Genomic DNA, 23,248 nt, shown 5'->3' on the forward strand with positions numbered 1-23,248 from the left:
TATTTGTTAGGTTAATAAAATAAATAAGAACTAAAGGATATAAAACGTTAAGATAAAATTTATAAATGCACAAAAATCTTTAATGAACAACATAAACTAACGAACATATTACCGAACGTTTACAAACACAATTGAACGATTAAGACACATGTTCGTGTTCGTTCATTAACTAATCGAACAAAATTTCTTGTTCATGTTCGTTGATTGATTAAACGAATGAAATAAACGAACTTTCCGCCGAACTATTCGTTGAGCGTTTGGTTCATTCACAGCCCCTACTCATCCCTAAGGGTGGAGGGTATGGTTCAATCACTCTAGGGTGTTTGAGTTATTGTCTACCCAATAATAGTATGCCATGTCAAGTCCCCATTCCACTCCCCATTTTGCACTCAATCAGAGGGTATGGTTCAAACACCTAGAGAGTGGTAAAGAATTTTTTTTAAAAAAAAGTGATTGGTTGAAAGGGGTTGGGACCCACCATTAAACCCCTCTCCCTCCTCTTCCCGCATCGGTGACTATACACCAAAAACATTCAAACAATCGGTGACTCAAACAAGTGGGGGTGGTTCCCTGATTGGTGAAAGGAGTCACTGAAACCACTCCCCCAAACCATACCGTGTACCCTAATGCTTATGTCAAAATCCGATGTTATATAACATTATGATTTGAAAAAAAAAATGTCTTATTTTTTCTCTTATGAGGGTGGAAGGGTGAAGGGGTGAGTTCTCGATTGGTAGAGGGTTAGGTTGGGTACACAACCGCAACCTATTCGAGTATGGGAAGCGAGTTGTACAACTCGAGGACATGTAACAATTTTGAAGGGATGCTTTGGATGGTGGTGTGCGTAGTTGGTTCAACTAAGGGAGTGTCCCCTCAATTTTAAATTGAACTCGGTTAAAATAAGATGGTACAATATTATTAGCTGGTGGTGTGGGTACTTGTGTTGGGTTAAGAGTGTCCCTTCAACCCTAAAAAGTTGTGCTTGGTTATTAAAAAACTTGAAAATTTGGTTTGATTTAAATCATTCAACATAAACATAGCTCTTGATTAAACTCATCATCGTGTTAGGTGATACTCATGGGTGTTTATTTAGGTGGTATGCAGTTTTAAGAAAATAGATATAAGAGGTACATTCAATATAAAAAATAGCAATTTAAGTAAACAACTATGAATCTATGATAATCGAATAAGCATATGCAATAAATAGCCTATTGTAAATCTTTTGGGTTTTCATCTAGGTCCAATCACGAGAACCAAAATAAAACAGAAAAGGTGATCTAGTGTTCCCCATATTAACATTATATTTTGTAAATTTTCATCGTAAAAGTAAGGGTAACTTTGCATAATAGTAAGAACGTTTCACATTTGTTTCATGTTTGTTCAATGTTACGCAATTACCATGTTATGATGCCAACTTTATAAGACAGAATCATTCTCTCCACTCTCAGTTTCTTACTCTTTAATTTTTAAGCTTTTTTTATAACTGTTAATTTTAAAAGCTCATGAAAAATATCCAAACAGCTCGTATTTCAAACTGTCATGAAAATCAATTTCCGGTTTCGGCGTGTGCCAAATTAATCAATTCCAGGTTTAAAGCGTCTGCCAAATCGAGCTGAATGATCCAAGTGTCTGCCTAATCGAACTGAGATTCAAGGAGTCACTCACATGCCAAATCAGTTATGTCAGTGTTTAACCTGAAATGGACTGGTGGATAGAAGGGTTAAAAATGAAAGATTGTAAAAAATACAATATGTGATCCGAGTCGTAATGATAAACTAGAAGAAAAGTTCAAATAGCATCTGATCCAGCAATGAAGAAACATTAAAAATACCAACATTTCAGCTACAAAAACAAAAACAGGTAAGGCATAGATCAATTTGATCGTTCAACTGTTCAAAACATTTGCTTAAGAACTGAAACCGGCCTCAAAAAGGTTCATTACAATACGAATCGATGAAGACACAATGACAAGATTGCCACTTGAAGACCAAACAAAACTGAAATGATAGCCAATCTGTGGACTGATGTGTTTAAGAAATCTTCCGGTTTGAATTTGATCGAGTGTTCTTGAACCTTGCGAGTTGGGAGACCGACTGATTGATCGGCTGTTCTTGAATCTTGTGAGTTTTGAGAGATGGATTTGATTGTTCACATGATTTAGGTCTCAATAATTATTTTTCAGTTATGAAAAACAAACCATTACATTCCACATTACCATGAAGACAATTAAATTATGCATGATTGGAACACTAAAGAAAAAGTTGATTACTATTCTCTAAAAAAAGGACATGTTTGTTTATAAGAATATTGCAAGCAAGAACAAACTTGAGTTAAAAAAAAAAAAAACAATTAAAAGGGCTAAAACACAGAAAAAAACCATTACAAGATGCCATGAATACATCTATGATGGACTGGCCAGTTGTTTCAGTTTGCCTTGCAACACCAGTGCTGCCTCATCTGCTATGCTTTTCTTCTTGCTTGTCACCTGCTTAAACAAACGCATTATTCATATTTCAAAGCGTTTCCATCATCTTGTCCGTCACCTTTTGGTTTTAAAAAGTGTAAGGCGCTCCTAGAATTTAGGATTTAGCCTTTTAATCACGTAAACCATTTATAATCTCCTATCGTTTTTATTTTTTACATGCCAGGACCTATTTTTACCCACATCCCTGAAAATTTCACAGAATAGTAACTAAGTTTTAAAAGTGTTATAATTAGGTCACTTGTGTTGTTTTTATCCCAATTAGATAACTTAACATTCAAATCGAGCCATGTCCTTTTTTCCATGTGTCAAGAAAAAAATGGAGCATAAGATGCTGGGGTCGAATTATTTTAACATATGAAATTATATTTATTAAAAATAAAAACCATTTAATTACATTAAAAATTAAAAAAACAAGTTACAATCCACATCATCACTCGACGTTAGCATCAAATAAAAGAGAAAAAAGAAACAAAAATCCACATCACCATAGTTACCTATGAAATTGATAAAAAAACCCTTAATTTTAAAGAAGAATGAATGTTGAATGACCTGATTGGAACACTTTTGAAACTTGAGTGACCTAATTGGAACACTTGTAAAACTTGGTTACTATTCTACAAAGTTACCCCGTTTTCTAATCACCTTGAGCGCGCTTTTTAAAACCAAACTTGTCACCCCTACTAAGGGTATGTTTGGCAAAAGTAGCTGGTGGCTGGTAGCTAGTAGCTGTAGCTTTTTAGATATATTTGGTGTTTGGTAGAGCAGCTGGAGCTTTTAATAAAATGTATAAAATTACCAAAATGGACATAACTAAAAATTTAGAAAGTTGGTGCATTAAAAAGTTCCTTATTTTTAGAGGTTAAAATAGTCATTTTTCCCTAAAAGCTTGTAGCTCCTTCTAAACGCTACTAGTAGTAGCGTTCAACCAAAAGCTTCAAGCTCCTAACCTAAAAGCTTAAAGCTCCTTCAACCAAACAAGAGTTTTTATTGAGTAGAAGCTTTTTCTTAAAAGCTTAAAGCTAGAAGCTCCTAAAAGCTCCATGCCAACATACCCTAATACGGCATTAGTAGTATGAACAAGGCAAAACCAAAATTTACACCTTATCCTCAACTTGAGGTCCGTAGAAGAAACATAATGCCCCATAGGCTGTTGATAAAAATGTAAGATGTATGTTGTGGTTCTTGTTCATTTTTCAATCTGCTTGCTTTTACATTGAAGTTAACAGACAAGATTGTAAATGCATATCGCATCTTGTAAATGAAAATAGGTGGTATGTTGCTACACGTTACTTGTTCACCAATGTAAAATCTATAACGTCATAGAAACTGTGATATTGGGATCTGAATTTATCGATGAATTTCCATGCATAGCATACATAGATATTCGATAGCAATTTACTTCAACAAAACAAGCTACGTGATTTATTGAAAGAAAACATACCTCCAAAAGTTGGTCATAGTTTGATTTCAGCAAGTTGATTTTACGTTCGCAGTAGTCCTTCCCTTCCTCCATTGTTTTCTATTAACACATACACAGAGAGATTAACAAACAGAAGATATGTTTATTCGGCATTTGCAATTGATGTGTGAAAATCCCACAAAATAACTCAACAAGGTTTTGGTTGCTGATCTGCCATATGGACAACGGTAATTTTGATATACTCGTCTTTTTTTAAATCAAATTCAAATGCTTATTTGGTCATGTATTTTGCCTTACTGGTTTTGACTCATCAATGGTTGTTCTTATGTGCTGAACGAGTGGTCATTTTCTTCTTGCTTTGTAAAAACAAATCCGAACAAAATACTTGCTTTTTAGGTTGAAGTTCAACAACTATTTGGTTTTATGGATTAGATTTGAAGGAGGTACTTTCTACAAGTAAAAAAAGTTTTAGGCACTAGAAGGTTTTAGATTTTTTAGGTTTCTCTATGTTTTCGTTTATAAATTTGAATGATCTGCTTTGTTTTTTGTTTATTTACTTGATAGAAATATAAAAAAAATAAAATAATAATAATAATGAATATTGAAGATGAGCGCAAACCCTAAGAACATAGTTGTCAATAGCGACTATAGCGACCGCTATAGCGCGCTATGTAGCGAAGCGACCAAGTGTCGCTATTTGGGCCATATCGACCAATAGCGTGAATAGCGACAGTTAGTTTTTTTTTTATGTAGATAGCAATTAAATATAGCTATAAAATAGCTGGATTTATAGGTTTTTGTTAAATATACATGTCAAATAGCATATATACCAAGGTATTTTGGTATAATATACATATAAAAATTTTCAAAATTCTTTTTCTAGTGTATCGCTATATATAGAATAACGGTCGCTATTCGCTATGTAGCATATAGGTCCCTTGTCGCTATTCGCTTTAACAACTATGCCTAAGAATGCTTTGAAGAAGAATGATTACGGTGGTAAGCGTTTGAGCCTCTCTAACAGAGGTCCCATAACTTCCATTGGTTTCTGCCTTGACCAACTTGAAGGTCACATGCCCAACGTAAGTTTCGTTTTACTTGATCCCATTAATTAGCTAGCAAGGTATTGGTGGGTCCCATAGTTTATCAAAAGCGGTCGATTTTGGCGCCTAAGCGATATTTCTGGGCGAAGCGAGTTGAATGTGCTCCTACTTCCTACTAGGTGTTTTGAGCGCAATGATAATTAATCTTTTTTTTTTTAATTTGTAAATTCCTCATTATCTGCAGTATTTATAGGACTACTGGCAACTGATTATATCACTAAATGTTGAATTCGGTATGCTGAATTAATCATTACTACTCACAGAAACTGCATATCCTAAATATATGGCTAGCTACTTTTATCCTATTTTTTTGCACGGCTAAAAAACTTTCATTAGAATCCGGCAAACAAATACAACAGATGCTAGCAAGTTACTCTTATCCGAAATACATTAACAGCAGTTTTTTGTTCTCTGATTTAGTTCTGTATTTTCCAGTATTTATTTTTAATTAGTTAATTCTGATTAGTTCTCTAAGTTCTAGTTTTTGTTCTCTGATTTAATTCTGAATTCTGTTGTCACATTATTGTTTTGGTTTTGAGTACTTTATTCCCTTAATGAACTTTTTAATTTTTTTATTTAAGTGCGCTTTTTTTTCTCGGGCCCACGCTTTTTTTGCGCCTATCGCCTAGGCCCTAATCGGAGCTAATGCGCCTAGAGTGCGCTTCGCGCCTTTAATAACTATGGTGGGTCCCATAAGTTTTCTAATAACAGTTACCAAAGAAGATGAATATACTTTAAATACTCCTATTTAGATCAAGGTGGGCTCAGGATTGGCAATATTCGTGCTACCAACTTGGCTCTATTGTCGAAGTGGCAAAATCTAGGCATCAAGCTTACCATCAACACTAATTTCCTCAATAGTCCTGGCCTCCTGGGAAAGTATCCTAGCGAGGAACTTGGAAAGAAATTCAATAGCCGTGGACTAAACTAAGAGAAGAGTAAATTACAAAAATCGTCCTTTATGTTGACAATAGATTGCAAACTATGTCCTTTACCTTCAATAATTACAGAAAACGTACTCTAGGTTTACAAACCCTTGCATGCTATGCCCTTTGGCCCTAACTCAGTTAACTTTCATGGTTAAATCTGACCAAGTAAACCCTACAAGAGGGTATTTTGGTCATTCTATCCTAAATACTGAAATATTAAAAATAAACACTCACTCTCTCTCTCTCTACAAACTCTCTCTCTCTCTCTCTCTCTCTCTACAATCTAGTGCAGCACCTCCACCATCGCAACACCACGGCCATCGCATCACCACCGCCATCGCAACACGCCAACACCTCGCCATCACACCACCACCTAACCTACACACCACCATTTTCATGGTTATATCTCCACTGCCACCACTAACCAGCCACCACCACCCCCACAACTATCACCAGCCACCACCGCCCCCACCACCATTTTTTTATCCTGGTTAAACCGTCTTATTGGTGTAGATCTTAGTCGGTTAATTAAAGGAGTTGTGGGTTGCGGTTCTGCTGTGAGCTTTAGAGGAATCGAGTATATTTTCAGTAAAAAGCATTAAGAGGAGGATCCAACATTTTGACCAAATTCAACTTCAATTTGAGCATTTTACTTTTTTATGAAATAATTTGGGCTTTTTACTTGCACAGCTTTTAGGAACTTTTGCCCCATGTGCTTAGGCTAGAAGCAGAGAAGTTTGATGATGCGTTTTGTCCACTATCTACAGCTTTTCAATTTGTTTCACCCCATTCAATATTTGTACAACCTTTCAATTTCTTAGTCGATGATGGCTGTGTAGGTGGTGGGGCGGTGGAAATTTAACCATGAAAATAGTGGTGGTGGGGTATAAATTTTATATGTTTTTTAATAAATTTTTTTTTATATAGATAATTGGTAAAAAGTCTAATTTGCCCTCAAATGGGTGTCCAATGGTCATATTAAACCATGAAAATTAACTGAGTTAGGGCCAAAGGGCATAGCGTGCAAGGATTTGTAAACATAGAGTACGTTTTCTGCAATTATTGAAGGTAAAGGGCATAATTTGCAATCTGGTGTCAACATAAAGGACGATTTTTGTAATTTACTCCTAAACTGTAGTTGTTGACTTTCTGTAACGAAAGCACAAAGCAGGGCAATGGAGAAGAGACACATTTCTGGTTAAACAAATGAACAGCAGATCGGAGTTTCCTAAAATCTTTGATTTAGAGACTTAAAAAGCATGTTAGGTTCGTCTAGGAATCGGATGAAAGAGGGACCCAAATAGTGATATGGAAAACATGGAGCTTCAGCAGCGTCAAAACTTAGCAACTTACTATGCAATTGAAACTCGAGGGACAAATTGTATCGGGTGGAAGATGAGTCAGGCACGTCCTCAGGAAAAGTTAGTGCCAATTTACACCAAATGTGAGGGCTTCAAGGGGGAAAAGTGGCGCCATGTAAGCAACCATCGGTCACCTGTATCCTAACTCACAATCAAGGCGAATATCTTTCCACGCCTCAGCATATAGCCTTAGATTGGAATGACCAGTGTATGTTCAATCATGGTTAGATTTGAGCCTACTTTTATATAACATTCAAGGTGAATATCTTTCCAAAGGATATGATATTTGCAAAGGCTAAATCATAATAAAAACACATATAAGAAAAGCAGCAACATACCTCAATAAAATAACCAGTACCAACATCAACCAGAACTTTTTGGGCATCATCTAGGGTTCCAGGAACATAAAGAGAAGCCGTCAACGGGACCAGCATTTTCTTCCCTGTTTCAAAATCAAATAAAGTGCAAATTGAGAGAATCAATCGACACAAGTGAATGATGATTGATGTATGTATATACCTGGAGGTCGGAGAGATAGATCATTAAGAGCTGTAGAAGCGAGATCGAGACGAGTAGTGGCGGTACGGATGTTGTTGAGGCTGTCTTGAAGAAGATTGACTTCTTGATCGCTTTGTTCTTTGATTGCTTTTAGCTGCTCCACGCTCATCTTCTCCAGTTCTGCTATCATCATCCCCCTTGTCGCCATTGTTTCCCTGGCTTTACTCACTCACAAACCCTAGCTAGCAAACCCACCAAGTTTTTTAGTTACCAAATCACTTTTACTTTGTCGGATTAGTGGCACAATGGAAAACCTTAAATGAAATGAAGACCACGGGTACACACATACTATGCAAAAATCAATTTCCAAGGTTGTTACACATACCTACCTCATAGAAAGTGTTTACGTGCAAACCCTATACTGGTCGGATCGTAAAAGCCTATACGATCCGTAAGTATGATGTTAGCTTTTTGTCACTTAACAGTGACAGAAAATGATGGATGTGAATATTGAGTCCGCCCTATATGGATTGTATAGGGATATATGACTCGTATTGATCTGTAAAAGATGAAATGGACTTTCTACCTTTAGAAACGACGAAGGAGACGAAGTTCTCGTTGTTTCCTTTTCTATTCTTTCTTTCTTTCCTTAATCGGTTCCACCATGTCTTGGTTCAACCTCAATTACGTTTTTGGCGAGTCGTCCGGCAACAACACGAGCACGTTTATTTCGGCAAGCAGTGTGGTATAGTATTTTATTAACTTGTTTTTGTTGGTTTGTTTATGAAATACTTACCACACCGCTGTTTTAGGAAGGGTTTGTTATCCCAATTTCTTACAATGGGTGAGTAAATGATGATCATGCGGAGGAGGTTGTGTCCTGCTTTCGTTCCCATCACAAGGAATCGTTGTTGCCAGACCTGAACGAGGCAAGCATTTATTTACTTATTGTATTAGACGGTAAATTTACCTTTATCTTTTACCTGTTAGTTTTTTTTCAGTTTGTTCGCGAACCGTTGTCGCCAGACCTGAACGAGGTAAATATTTGTTTACTTATTTTTAATTAGGCGTTAGATGTACCGTCATCTTTTAACCGTTGGTTTTTTCAGGTTGTTGTGCCTAGCGATGATTACGGTTACACGTGTCAGGGTTATGAAGAAGGTTATGGTGCCTCATACGGACAAGAAAACTATAACAATAACTTTTTCGTTAGTGATGCCTCGTACATACAACAAGACGTTGGTGAGCATTCTTACGCCCAAGAGTCATTAGGTGATGAGCAACCCGCTTACCCGGAAGTTTCGTACAAAACAAATCAGGAATGAATGATATATATTTTGTTAAAATGTATTATAAATGTTATATATTTTTGTTAAAAATTTATTGTAAATGTAATATGTATTTTTCGTTAATAATGTTTAGGATTTTTTATCCCGCAAAGAGTTAGAACTTTGGGTAGAAAAGAGGGTTAGACAACGGATACGTTATTGTTACTAGACGATCTAAGAATCACTGGATATGGCTCCAATGTTGTCATAGCGGTGAACATGAGAGTAAGGCTATGGTTAGGAAAATCATCAGCAAAAAATGTGGATGCCCTTTTATGGTGATAAGTAGTCTCGACCAAAGAATTCGAAGATGTGAAACAGATATGCGTTTCGAACCCCCACAAGTAAAGAAAAGCATGATGTCGAAGATCAAGGCTGTGTTAAACTCACGTATGAGCGACAAAAACCTCTTGTTTACAAAAAACCTCCTGTTGTACAAGAAAACACTCGCGGGCGTCCAACATCGAAGGTCCAACAACAAAGAAGAGAACAAACTGCTAGACCTAGCTTGGTTGGGCCTTTCGAACAAAGCAGGTGTGACCCTCCTCGACATAGCTCCTATGTCCCGTTGGTGTGCGTTAAGCGTGATATGATTTTATTAATATTTTAAGTCCGTTTTACGCATTAGTCAAGTTTTAAATTTATAAAACACGATATTGTACTAACACTAAACACACGCTTAGGCAAGTGCGCCCATCGCGAGCGTAGTATAGTGTTGGTAAGATACTGATGTCGTCCAAGGACACAAGAGCTTTTAATACCGGTTTATCGTCAACGTCTAATCAATCTAATTTTTTTTAAAATAGTTTTTAAACATGAAAATAAATCTAAAAAGTAAAAGATAAATAAAATGAAAAACAAATAGACAAGATAGAATCACTAAGATCCAACTCATATTTAATGTACCCTTTTATGATTTCCGTACTTTCGGACTTTTTAAGAGATTATCTTAGTTATAGTAGTAGGCCCCTCTTTTGAAGGTGACGTTACCCTCAACCCAATGGTTTGAGTCAGCATGGATACAATCCCAAGGGGTCGAAATATTGAAAGACAATTAAGTAAGTTATTAATGCGAAAAGTGGTAGGCCCCTCTTTTGAAGGTGACGTTACCCTCGGCTAAGTGGTTTGAGTCAGCAAGGATACAATCCCAAGAAGCCGATTTAATGTTTTAATAGTAGTTTACATATGAGGGGTTCAAGCTATTTGCACCCCCACCATCCATGTCACACCCCTATTTCCACGTGTTTCACCGGTGGGCCTGGTGGGGGATTACCGTGACGTAGTTGGCAACAATATAGTCAAACCACACAATAATTAAATGCACAGCGGAAACATAAAGATAGATATATTCCGACCATTAAATGTAATATCCGAGTATCACAAACAGTCGAATAAAATCCACAGGGGATCAAAAATAAAAAAGAGATAATGTTCAACAGATAATGGCATCCCAAGCTTGCGAGACTCTAACGATGCTAAGGAGTGGCCAGCCTATTACGTGTAGAACCTGCATTTAATCTTTTTGGGGAAAATACGTCAGTTTACACTGGTAAATACATTCAACCGACACTTTTGTAAAATGTTTAATAAAAATTGATTTGAATGCACAAGGCACAAACTCTTTATAACTTGGGATAATTTATCAATTAAATCTTGTAAAAGAATTACATGTTCACTATGCGTTCGGTCGCCCGGGTCGTGCCGGGTTTAAGGTTAATTGACACACCACATAGCATAAAACCGTGGCGGGAAATCTAACGGTTATACCTTTATAATTATGGACACATTGTAGGGTGTACGCCTACACCCGCGTGTCAAGGTCGTGGCCATTTCGTAAAATGCTGCCAAGGATATCCGGGACATGGTCATTAAGCTCCCAAAGGCGTAAAGCCAGCAAAACAAATTTTTAAACGGGTCACATTGATAATACCCAACTACTAATGAGTTGGGGTTAATTGCCCGACCAAGCGGTATTTTTATATACCGTAACCCAAGCCCGTATAACGGAAAATAAGTTAAAAGTATTTACATGAGCAAGTAATAACCTCAATCAAACAAATGCAAGTATCTTTTACTAGTCTCCTATTCTGGAACGAAGGTTTATAACAACCTATTAGAATCCTAACGGGTCTTTAATTTAGCCTTAGCTTAGACCGGTCAGTTTCGAAGGATAATTACGGTTTAATCGCGTGAAAGGCGAAAACCGGGAATGGAATGTGGTTTGGACCCAACAAGTTTGAAGACTTGTTTTATATGGGTATAATAACCGCACTCTGGATTTTGAAGTAAAAACGATAAGGTTTGACCCGTTTCGGCTAGTTTATGTAAACTAGTTACATAAACCGAACCGTGCGCGCAAAAGGCGTAACGGGTAACCGTAAGAGTCCTACACAGGTTTCCCAAGTCAATATGATTTAAAGAGGTTGTGGTATCAGTAGGATACCTTCCATAATGCCCATAACGAGTTTAAATCCAATATACGCCCCGTAGGGATATTTCGGTCTTTTTAAAGATTATAAAAGAGGTTTCTGAGTTCTACAGGAAATCGGAGTTTTCCGAACAGTTTATAAAGTTCAAAATACTTTATTTATTATTTAAAATCAGTAGCAACTGGAATCGGGTCAAAATACCATGTAGAACTCAAGTTATGTCCGAAAAGGGTATATTCGGTATTTACCGAATCGATGCCATAACCGCAGGTTATGAGTAGGTTAAAAATAATTAAAAATCTTTAAAAATCTCAAAATATTATTTTAAATCAGTGTGTAAAAGGTTTGGTGTCGAAATTTGGGTTTAGATAGGCTTTATGCTAATTGCGCCGTTTAATTACTAAAGTTTCCGTAATTGCGCTATTTAGCATAACTCCTATTCTAGACCTCGGATTGACATGAAATTTTAGGGACATGCTTAGAAATTAGTGACTAAGGTTATTGTCCTTTCACATGTCCAAAATTCTCGTCTTAAAGTGAAAAGGGCGTTATGGTCAACTTTTGAGCTTTTAACGGAAATGTGTGAAAGACTCGAACAAACGATGAACCGGTCACAGAGGGTTATACCATCATGTAACCTGGTCCTAAGAGAGTTCTAAGGCATATCTAAATCATACCATAACGGGTCATAACTGAAGTCAAAGTAAAAGTCAAAGTTTTGCGACTTTCGGTTCCGAACCGGGTCAAAATAGTAAATGGTCGGACCAAACAAGCTTAGACTAGTTAATATACTTATTATCATGTTATATGAGTGTTAAAACAGGTTACACGTCATCTACATTACTGATTATGCATAAAATCGCAAATTAGCATTCTGTTGACTTTTTTCTAAGCAAGTTTGACTCGACATTCGAACTAGTTAGAGTGGGAATCAGAGGGTGCCCTTTTAAGGGTTTAATGCCCACATGATTACCAACATATAACTACCTTTGATTCGACAAATCACTGGACCATTTGTGATTTATTGTTAAGTCAATCGTTAATTACGACGGATTGACTTTTAAGCAATAACTATGCAAAAACTAAACCACAAAGGGTTAGGCACACTTACAGAAGTTTGGTACACGACCAGAGATACTAGAAGAGTGTTCTTGAGCTCCAGATGTGATCAAGAAAGCAGATTTAGGTGTGTTTCTAAAGTGTGCACAACAAGGCCTTTTATAGTGAAATTTGAAGCATGAGATCATTACAACAAGACCTATAATTGTTCATGGATGATCAACAGCTGTCCCTGAGTGCTAGGGGACGTTTAGGGGGCGCCCATGCTCTCATAATTGGCTCTAAGGTCGGTTAAAACACTCAACAGTGCTTCTGTACACGTTTTCTGCATCTGGGGCATTGACGCGGCCCGCGTAAGAGATCACTTAACTCTTACGCGGGTCGCCTGAATCCATCCGTCAGAGCCCATATCTTTACTGACAATGCGGCCCGCGTAAGATCCTTTGATTCTTTAACGCGGCCCGCATGAGACTTGTTTTTCAAGATTTTCAAATCTTTTTAATTATTGCACTTGGCCTTTGGGTTTCGAAGGGGTAACTTTGCGTTTTGGGCCTCGTTTATTTACGAATAAGGGCCTCGGAACTTTTACCCATTTTATTAACCCTTGGTTAATCTATTATTTCCCGAAAAGTCATAACTTTCAATGTTGGACGCTTTTAACCCTTTTTAACGAATTTGATCATAACTTTCTCGTTTTAAAACGGAACTTCGCGAAATTTATATCGTACATTCTAGTGAGCGTAATTTACTGTTACAAAGTCCCGGGTTCGTTAAAGGGTCACTCAGAGGTATAACTTAAACATGTTGACACATTTAACCCCTGTAGTTTGTAATCTCTCACTTTCTTCCGCATTTCGTTCCGTACGATCCATGATTTATTCGTTTGAAGGTACGAGCATCATTTAGGGTTACTATACAGTATATTTATCCATCGTTGACATTCTGAACCCTCGGATTCACATACTTTCAATGTTTGTCAACATTAGTCCTTATTTAATATTTAATACCACGTGTAAACTTATGACACGTGTCAATACATTATTGGACGCAAAAATTCGAGGTGTTACAATCAATACCTTTGGGGTATTGAAGGAGGTCCTAGTAAGCTTGAACTAAGTCCTCGCAGGATCTATACATTGAACGAGACAAGAACTTTACCAAACCACCCTCCTAACCCCCTTCCAGGTAGTTAACACGCTTTATATAGACCGTAAAGACACGAATGAGCAAATCAATGACATCATGAAGAACTGGTAAAGAAAATTCACTTTCAACGTAAGAAACTAGTTATTAAAGTCACTAATACATACCCAATTAAAAAGTGCCGAAAGATTAAAAATAAAAAGTAATACATTAAAGACTTGTCTTCACCAAGTGATGTAAGAGATTAGCCAAACATGACCTTTGATTGACCAGAACTCTTATAATCAATCTTTGATCCCAAGACTACTACACACTCTAAAGATGATAGATGGATGATGATGGTAGGTGTTGGTGTTGTAGTGGTGGTGGGGTGGTGGCAAAGTGGGAGAGAAGTGGTTTGCCAAGGGATGCCTTTGAAGTGAACCAAGCACCCCAATTTATAGCCAGAACAGAGCCCAGGCCACGGCCCCGTGTCCATTGGGCACAGCCGGTGGCCAATCTTCTTCTCTTCCTTCATAAATTGCATCTGTCAGCAGAGGGGCCCACACGATCCCGTGTCTTCTGGGTACGGCCCCGTGGTCAACTCTTTGCTGTACTATCAAGATTCTGTAAATTTAAGAGTTGACCACGCCCCATGGTGAGCTGGGCACGGCCCCGTGGTGAGCGTAGAAGCTTCTGCAGTCTTTGTCTTTTTGTGCAAGGTCTGACCACGGCCCATGCCTGGCTGGGCACGACCCTGTGGTCAGCTTCTGTCTTCTTGTTTTTGTCTTGGGAGATGCTGCTGAGGGGTTGGGCATGTCACGTTATTCCTTCTTGTAATCCTGTTGGTTTTTTGCTGCTTATTTGTTCCTTTTGTTCTTTTAAGCTCATTTGGTCCTGTAAATTCAAAAGGAAGAAAGAAACGCGCTTTTTCCAACATTAGTACTAAAAAATGGTTAGTTTTATGCCTCAATTGATTTAATCTATATGTTGCATTTTGTATACATCACCCGTCACAAGTCTTTCTAATACCATCTACTTCTGCATTGTCTCAAAAGTCGTTAATGCGGCACAGTCTTTCAACGACTTCCCAAAAAAAGGGCAACGCGAAGACCATGGGTTTTCGTTAATCTAGGGGGATGATCGGTTAATTATCTTATCAGATACAAAAATCAAATTCCAGAACTATGTCACACCCTGACTTTTGCGGAAGCATGATTATGGTGTGACTTTCTTAATATCATTGCATTCAATCATAACATCAACTATATGATAAAACCATAGGTTTGTCATCCATTAAATAAGTTTAAAATATATCAACATCATTTTAAAACATAGACTACAAATTCTAGTTTTACAAATCGTACAAATTGTATTTGAGTTCATTAAGGACTCGTCAAAAGATATTGAATAATACCAAGGTTTGGAAGACATGTCTCGTCCAGGAATAAGACACACCGTCCAAACTCAAAGACCATGGATGATATCTTTATTCTTAACGCTGCATAAAACTTCCAACGCCCGCCAGATCCATTAAAATTTCCTGAAATACATGTAGTTTGAAAAACATCAACAAAAGTTAAGCGAGTTCATGTGTTCGTTTGTGTGTATGTATAAACCTTTGAAAAATGTTGTAAGTATGTATGTAAGTCCCTGGTATGTAGCAATAAGGAAAAAGAGATCACCAATGGTTTGCAAGGCCATTGATATGTGTGAAGTGATGCAGGAAGACTCAAACCTAGCAGATTTCGCACCGGGCTTCGGCTGGAAGACATAGTCACCACATGGTCCATCCTGCGGACTCAGGGGTGGGGCTCGCTACACCCAAATAGATCTATCACTTATGCCCCTCGGTCCTATAACGAGGATTGATGGCCTTAATCACCCTACTCATTCACATGATTTAGTAGTAAAAACCCTCCCTACGCTAACCATACCATGTAAATAAATGTCTGTAACATTTTGTAACATGTATTTCACCCCCGAAGTATAAAACTGAAAACAGTAAAGAGAAAAGGGGGAACATGAACTCACAGTATTACGTCTTCAGTATGTGTAACCCGAGTCTCCTCAGCCAACACGACTACCTACAGTGGACTAACGTCTATTAGACGAACGGGCCGTGCGTTTGCTTAGCATGAAGGTTTTTGAGTTACGTTTCTTGTGTTCCCAAAATTATTCCAGGTTATAATTATTAGTTAAAATAATTATTTTAACTTTAAATTTTAGTTAATGGTTGGAATAATTGTTAATCAATATTTCGTATTCCTACTTCTCAAGTATTTAACTTCGTATTTTCTTCCCAAGGGTGGGGGTATCTCATACATGTATTTTCGTATTTGTGTTTGTATATCTTGCCAAGTAATGGTGTCGTATTTCGGTGTATTGTTTCAAATAAAAATATGTTAATGTATTCCCAATATATATTTTTAAAACCATATATTTCAAGTCTCACTAAAATATATATAAACTTATTTTGTTCAATCATGTAGCGTCCCAGAAAATATATATTTTTCTCCAAAAATTATATATCTTCTAAATATACTAGGAAAATATATTTTTAACTCCCAAAAATAATATATATTCTCGTTGTCAAAAAAAAATATGATATACTTGGTAATATTTACGAAATCCTATTTTCACTTCTTTCATTTTCAAAATAAGATTTACCAAAAATATAGTGTAATGGTATATCCCGAAATATTTCATAAGTCACGTTTTTGTGTTCGGTTTCACAATATTATGTGTGTAACTTAAATATTCATTCCTTGTGATTTTCTTGGTATTATTTTGGAGTTGTAATTTCCATGGTATTTTGTAAGTTATATTATTTTATCCTAAAAATAATATAACTAGTTCACAATATAAACAAACAATCACACAAGCATTTTAGTATAAAATATATATTCCTAAATATATATTTATCAAATTTTATTTACGAAAATCAACCTCCGGCACTTGGTATTTTTGTAAATAAAATCATGGCGAAGTTTATTTTGAAAACCAAGTTAAAAATATATTTGTAACACTTGTTAGAAAAATATTTTCTAAGTGTTGAAATTTTAGAAAAATTTCGCCAGAGTTTCCTTTGTAAATGGAGGCGTCCATGCTTACTAGCATATCATTTTCTTTTGTAAAATCATTCAATCAATTCTCAATCATCAACATACAACCTCTATTTATCAAACTTTGTCAAAAACAAGCATAAACCATAAACTCATGAACTTGAAAATTTATAAAAACATGTAGTAACTTACTAACACACTTAGTAAGTCTTGTTACCTTCCAAAATGTGATTAGTTCTTTAAAAACTTCATTTTTAAAGAGTTTGAACATTTACAACTTCTAGTCATATTTTCTAAAAATATTTCTTTGTAAAATTCCCTTATTACACAAGTGTTTCTACACTTGTTTACTCACCAAAAATGCGCTTAGTTTATGTAAGATCCAAGTTTTAACAAAACTCATACTTTTCACTTGGTTCTTTCGAAAAACCACTCTTGGATCTTTTGATCTACAATATTAGAACTTACTTTGATCTTTATTTTTCGAGAAAACACCCATTTAATCAAGTTGATAGTTTATGTGTGGATGATTTCATTATCCACAACATTTCTAACTTTCACATCTTGCTAGTTCATGTTTTTAAGCATGATCTAGCAAGTCCATGTGATGATCTATACCATTTTTACTAGCAACCAACAACAATAATCATAATAACATAAGAACAACATGATTTCATCTTCATTTTAACACTACTTCATCTCATAGTTAGTTTATGTCAAGACTTTGTTTATGTTTGTTTAGAGTTCTTATCATTTCATCATTCTTTTATTATTAACCACCAAAAATATGAAGAGGATGAAGATCTAAGACACTTACTACTAGCACAAGGCTAGGGGGTTTCAAGTGTGTAAAAGTGATGCATAAAAGAAAACGAGAGAGGTCCTTGAGCTTCCAAACACACCAAGCTTACTTGTATGGTCTCTAGCACCTTTGGATGTCTTTAGATTGCTTGGAATGAAACTTAAAGATGGTGGTGGTGGTGTGGTGGCTCTCGGCCAAACACACAAGGAAGAGGGAGAGAGTGTTGTTGTTTGGTGTTTGTGAATGTAATGTAATGTGGTGAAGGACTAGTGTGTTTATATAAGTGAGTTCCAACAACCTTTTAACCATGGGTTATTATGCTTCTAAATCTAACAACAAGATCTAATAAAATAATGGAAGAAATCCATTGGTGAGTCACCCATGTAACCGTCCCCATGGGGGGGGGGGGGGGTGCTTTGTTGAGTTTCAATGGTTAGTTAGTGATTTAGTTAGGATTCAAGTATTAAGTTTGTGTGTTATGATGTGTCATATAATATATAGTGTGTTAGGGTGTTCGGGGACCCTAACTGGCTCAGAAAAATAAAAACAATGTGTTTGACAATATTTTTGTGTTCCGGGTAAAGTCCGGTTGTTCGGTTGGGTGTTGCCCGTTAAAGTGCTTAATAAATCCATAAAGTGTCTTTTATGTTACTTTATGTGACACATTTAATTCCCAACACTTTGGAAAGTATCTAGGACTATTTTGCCAAGTTTTTGCACTTTACTAGCATAGTTAAATGCTGAATTTTGTTTATTAAGTGCATAATTCTGCATTTAGAGTGTGTTTTAGGCACTTCCCGGCACTATAACTATCACCTAGTGACGCAGTTTTATGGTCCTCACTTCCCTACATTCCCTACTAGTGTAGTATTCTATCTCTGGCTCATACTGGCCTCAAACCAGTGTCTGTCTATGTGCTGGCATTGTCAGCATGTTTTCTGAGTTATCCGCTCATTGTGCTAACTGTGCTTGTGCATCAAGTTTGTCACTAAGGTTGTATGTAATAAATGGAGTGACAGTATGAATGTGATGCATATGTATGTATGATGCAAAAAAAATCATAACGCAATTTAATTCGTCAGTTGTAATTAAGCACAGTCATTAAGCATAAATCAATATTAATTAAACGTACGGATGCATGCAAATTTGACAGTTGTCACATTCTCCCCCCGTTAGGAAAATTTCGTCCTCGAAATTTGGACTACCTTAAGTCCTTATGGTTACATCACATGTATATACATATGGGTAATACCGAGGTAGATAATCACCAAACCGAATCAAACCTCACTCTCATCGGGTGAGTCCAAGATAATATAATACAACCCGAATCCTATGGTTACAAGGTATGTGCTTTTAGCACTTGATGTCAAAGGTACAAGACGTATTTCACGTATTGCCTAGTGTAATCCAGCTAGCAGGGGGGTTCCACAAAAAAAGGAGTTTTGACTAATAAGATTCCCGAACGATCGATCGAAATATGCAAATGAGTTTTCACAACCCCTAGCATCCGCTATATGAATTCAAAATCAATAACTCGAATGTAATAGTAAAATGGTCTGCTAACTACCGAGTAAATGGATGGTAAGGTTTAGTGTGTTGACATTCTTAAATTTCGAAAGTACATCGAATGAAATACAAGCGAGTCTGGTGTATCATTGTCTTGATCCGTAGTTGTATCAGAAATGTTTAAATTACAAGTCAAACGAAAGTACGTGCAATTTTGTGTGAAACGGTTGACCCAGGTTAGCACGAGTTACAAGTTTGAAATGACACCACAAGGTGTCGCAGTGACATAACTCAAGTATAGTGGTGACTGAACAAGCTCACCGAGTTGGAAAATCAAATGAACACGTACCGAAACAAGCCAGAAGATTTGATTTACACAATGTCATAGAGTTTTCAGTTGAATATGGAACATCAAAGAGCCACTGTTTTCGGTCGAAAGTGAGAAAGCAATAAGTACCGCAAGGCATTCGATTGATCGTAAAAGAATCGTTAGGAGGTACACCGTGATATGAAATGAATCTATGTACCTTTGCCTCAACACACAACTGTGTTGAGACCGATTTCATCGTGATAAACAAGACGAATTTAGGGCAAATTATCAAATAATCAATTAAATCCGTGTATGAAGTGAGTAACTAAAATAGCGCAAGCTTCAATTTTTGTGAAGGTATCTCCGTGAGGTATCGAACCAACAACGATTTAGTTGATTCGTAGACCAACCAAGCCTACCACGACTCGAAACGAAAGAACCTTTGCAAAATATTTGAATATGATGCCCTTAATACATCATATGACGTCTTAAATTGAATATACGAAATCGATAAGTTCAAGCAATTGAACTTGGTTTTAGCGTAACCCGGCAATAAACGTATGTATCAACAAAGGAATCTCGGCATGGTTACAAAGACAAACCATGAATGTAACTTGAAAGGAAGCAGTTTCAAGAAGGTGTGTTGACTTGGCATCAAAAGGGCCAACAATAACAATAATGTAGGTCATTCGAAACATGAATCAGTAATTAGGTTTAGCAAAATAATATTTAAATTTCAATGAAGTGTTTGTTCGTGACGAAACCACATGCGTAGCAAATGATGCATGTATGTCATGAAAGTTTCCGAGTACTGAAACAATGAGTACTTGCTAAAATGAAGAAATGACCAAGTATCGAAACAAATGTGTGTTCGCTCTTTGCGAAGAAAATCAACGCGATGCAACTACCATTAAGGGGAGTAGAGATGCAAACGTCTACTCGCTAGAAGTAAAAGAAATTCAAGTACTTTCGGTTTGGTCAACAGAACTGGCATATATGTCAGGTTAATGGTGTCTGCTTGAGTTAACGGATGTGGTTCCTAAGTAACAACCTTTGTGAGTTTAGACCTGGTTCCCGATGGTCCTAAGTACATGTTTCCTAGACTCTCAGAGTTTCGTATTCGGTGTAGAATCATTCTGTGCATTGTGTAGGAAACACCTTTCTTGTGTGCGTTTAAGAACAAGTTATTGTCCCACAATTTTCCCCGGGTATACTTTCTTCCTGAAGTTACAGCTACTCGATCATCGATCGGTCGGGAAATACGGGTTGGATCCTCGCAGTTAGTCCAATAAGTAGTTCGTCAATCCTTAGCAAGAGTCGCTAACCCATGTTGGCTAGCTCGTCCGACTCCTGGTAGTTTGATATTCATTTGAAAGTCATCGTCCTTTCTTTTGATGAGCAGAACTGGGGTAACCCAAAACGGTAATTTTGGTCTGTTATCTTCCTTCTCTATCCACTACTGAAACTACACTGTCAATCCTTGCATTTCCGAAGGTGTAAGTCTCTAGAGTGCATTATCTACGGACGCGGTGCCTGGAATCGAATCGATGTGAAATTCGACTTGCCGTTGAGGAGGTATTTCTGGCAATCTTCGAGGAAGACTTTAGGATATTTCCTTATCACAGGAATATCTTCGTGCTTTGGTTCTTCGACTCCTTTGTCCATGACATGAGTCAAGAAAACAACACATCCTATTCGCAAACAACTTTTGTGCCTTCAAGCAATTTGTAATTTGTAAAGGCGTACTCTGCTTCACGAGTCGGGATTGTTTCTTCGTTCGCCATCGCAGTGCGGATATCAATCTCCTATTGATCATTTGTCAACCAATCCGTCCAACTACCTTGTTGAAGTCTCCCAATTCACTGGCAGTAGATCAAGCGTGAACTCTCACTCCCCGGGTCCTATCTTGCCATGTCCCATTTACTTCATTGGCTTCTACTAGCTTCCCCATTAGCTAGTTCTATCGAGTGCGAGATATCTAACTTACTTACTACTAAACCAAGCATACTTTCAACCTCTAGAAATGCGAAACTAAAATTCGCGACAATATCTAACAACACGGATGCATATCGTTGAGTAATATGGGACATACCGATATCCACGCTCGGGTTCCTGGCGTGCTCCCCTAGCTTTGTTACTGAGCCTTTTATCCTTGTGCCTGATTCTTCTTAGGACAGTATTTCCTGAAATGCTTCTTGCTCCCACAGTTAAGACAACCTTGAACACGTTTCTATTTGTCACTAGCTCTGCCCTGATAATTGTCGTTGTTTCCTTCGTGATTCTCGCTATTATCTTGGTCTTTATTTCCATGTTCAATACTTTGCCTACAAGTCTCCTTGGGATGCCCCCTCTTACCACAGTTATCGCATTTTCCATACTTACATCACCCGACATGATGACGTAGACAATTGTCGCACTTAGGTAGGATACCCATGTAGTCTTTTCCCTTTTTGGCCTTCTTCTCGTTACTCACCCGAGTAACCTTCTTGAAATTTACGAGCTTTCTCTTGTTATCCCCAGATAACTCTACGGAAGTTTCCTTTTTCTCTTCCGGAGTGGAAAATTTCCTTGTCTAATCGCTTCTTCAGTGAGCGCCACACTCATGTCGATTGCTTCGATGATTGTTGGAGGCTTAGATGTTGTTACCAGGCTTAGAATCTGAGGTGCTAGTCCCCCGATGAAACGTTCGATCTTCCTAGATTCTGGTTCCACCAAACGTGATGCAACTTGTGATAATTCGCCAAATCTCTGCACATATTCAGCTATCTTTGGACCTTCCCTTTTCAGGTTCCACAATTCAGTTTCCAACTTCTGGACTTCCACCCTAGAGCAATATCTTTTGCACATTAGTTCCTTCAGTTCATCCCACGTCAAAGCATACGCAATAGTCTCGCCCATTGCTACCAGGACAGAGCCCCATCTACAAATAGTCCAGCTACGTACGTGACCTGATGTTCTGGGGCACATTTGCTCAACCGTAAGACATAATTCGTCTTCTCCACCCAATGCACAAAAGCTAAGGCACCCCCAGTGCCGTCGAATTCTCGAGGTTTGTGGTTCAAGAACTGCTCGTACGTGCAGCCGCTGGGTTGGTTATTTCCTGAGGTACCTCCGCCACGTTTGGAGCGAAGGGTCTCGAGTTGTGCGATGGCTTGCGAGATGCGCCCTTGCAGTTCTGACTCTGCTGTTGTCGGCAGAGGGTTGTTGGTATCGACGTTCCCTTGTGTCGACATCTTCTGAGAAGAAGATTGGTTAGGTCAGGTCTTATTCGTTCGAGGAGTGCATATAGTTGTTTAGAGATCATATGCACATACACATATTAGGTTATCATACCAACCAATCAAGCAATAGTATAATCATAGTATAACCAAGTAATTTGGTAATTATGTTTAATGAGAACATAGCAAGTAAGCACGTAGTATTATAATTATAGCACACACATATAGATCAATAACACGCTTAATGAAGACATAGCGACTGAGCTTTCGTTGGTCATTGGTCACAAAGTATTATCGCATGCTTAATGATGATTAGCTTCTCATTATTCCCTGGCCACATTTGTGTTGTCTTCCAAAATGTATCACATCAACAGGGACACAGGGTCACCCTACCCTTGTCTATTAAATATATTAGGTGCTGTTTGTTTTTGCAGACATAAATTGTCTGCAAGCTGATTTCATCTGTTTTTATGTCTGCAACTGAAGATGTGGTCTGAAGATCTACAAGCTGAAAATATAAGACTGTTTGTTTTTATAAGTTGATAGCGGTCTGAAGCGCATCAAACAATGACGAAACATTCACATTCCGCTTCGATCCAGCGGAGGAGAAGAG

The 23,248-nt window shown here is 37.4% G+C and overlaps 1 protein-coding gene across 1 annotated transcript; it reads right to left on the bottom strand.

The window, feature by feature from the left end:
* Positions 1-2,238: 2,238 nt before the first annotated feature.
* On the bottom strand, positions 2,239-8,117 carry LOC110936835 (probable prefoldin subunit 5). The gene is made up of 4 exons (XM_022179244.2): positions 7,818-8,117; positions 7,637-7,740; positions 3,927-4,004; positions 2,239-2,485 (listed from the first exon to the last, which is right to left on the bottom strand). The coding sequence occupies exons 1-4, from the start codon at positions 8,002-8,004 to the stop codon at positions 2,402-2,404; spliced, it is 453 nt and encodes a 150-aa protein (XP_022034936.1). The 5' UTR covers positions 8,005-8,117; the 3' UTR covers positions 2,239-2,401.
* Between the last annotated feature and the right edge of the window lie 15,131 nt (positions 8,118-23,248).

The sequence above is a fragment of the Helianthus annuus genome, chromosome 4, assembly GCF_002127325.2.
Source record: "Helianthus annuus cultivar XRQ/B chromosome 4, HanXRQr2.0-SUNRISE, whole genome shotgun sequence".
Lineage (NCBI taxonomy): Eukaryota > Viridiplantae > Streptophyta > Magnoliopsida > Asterales > Asteraceae > Helianthus > Helianthus annuus.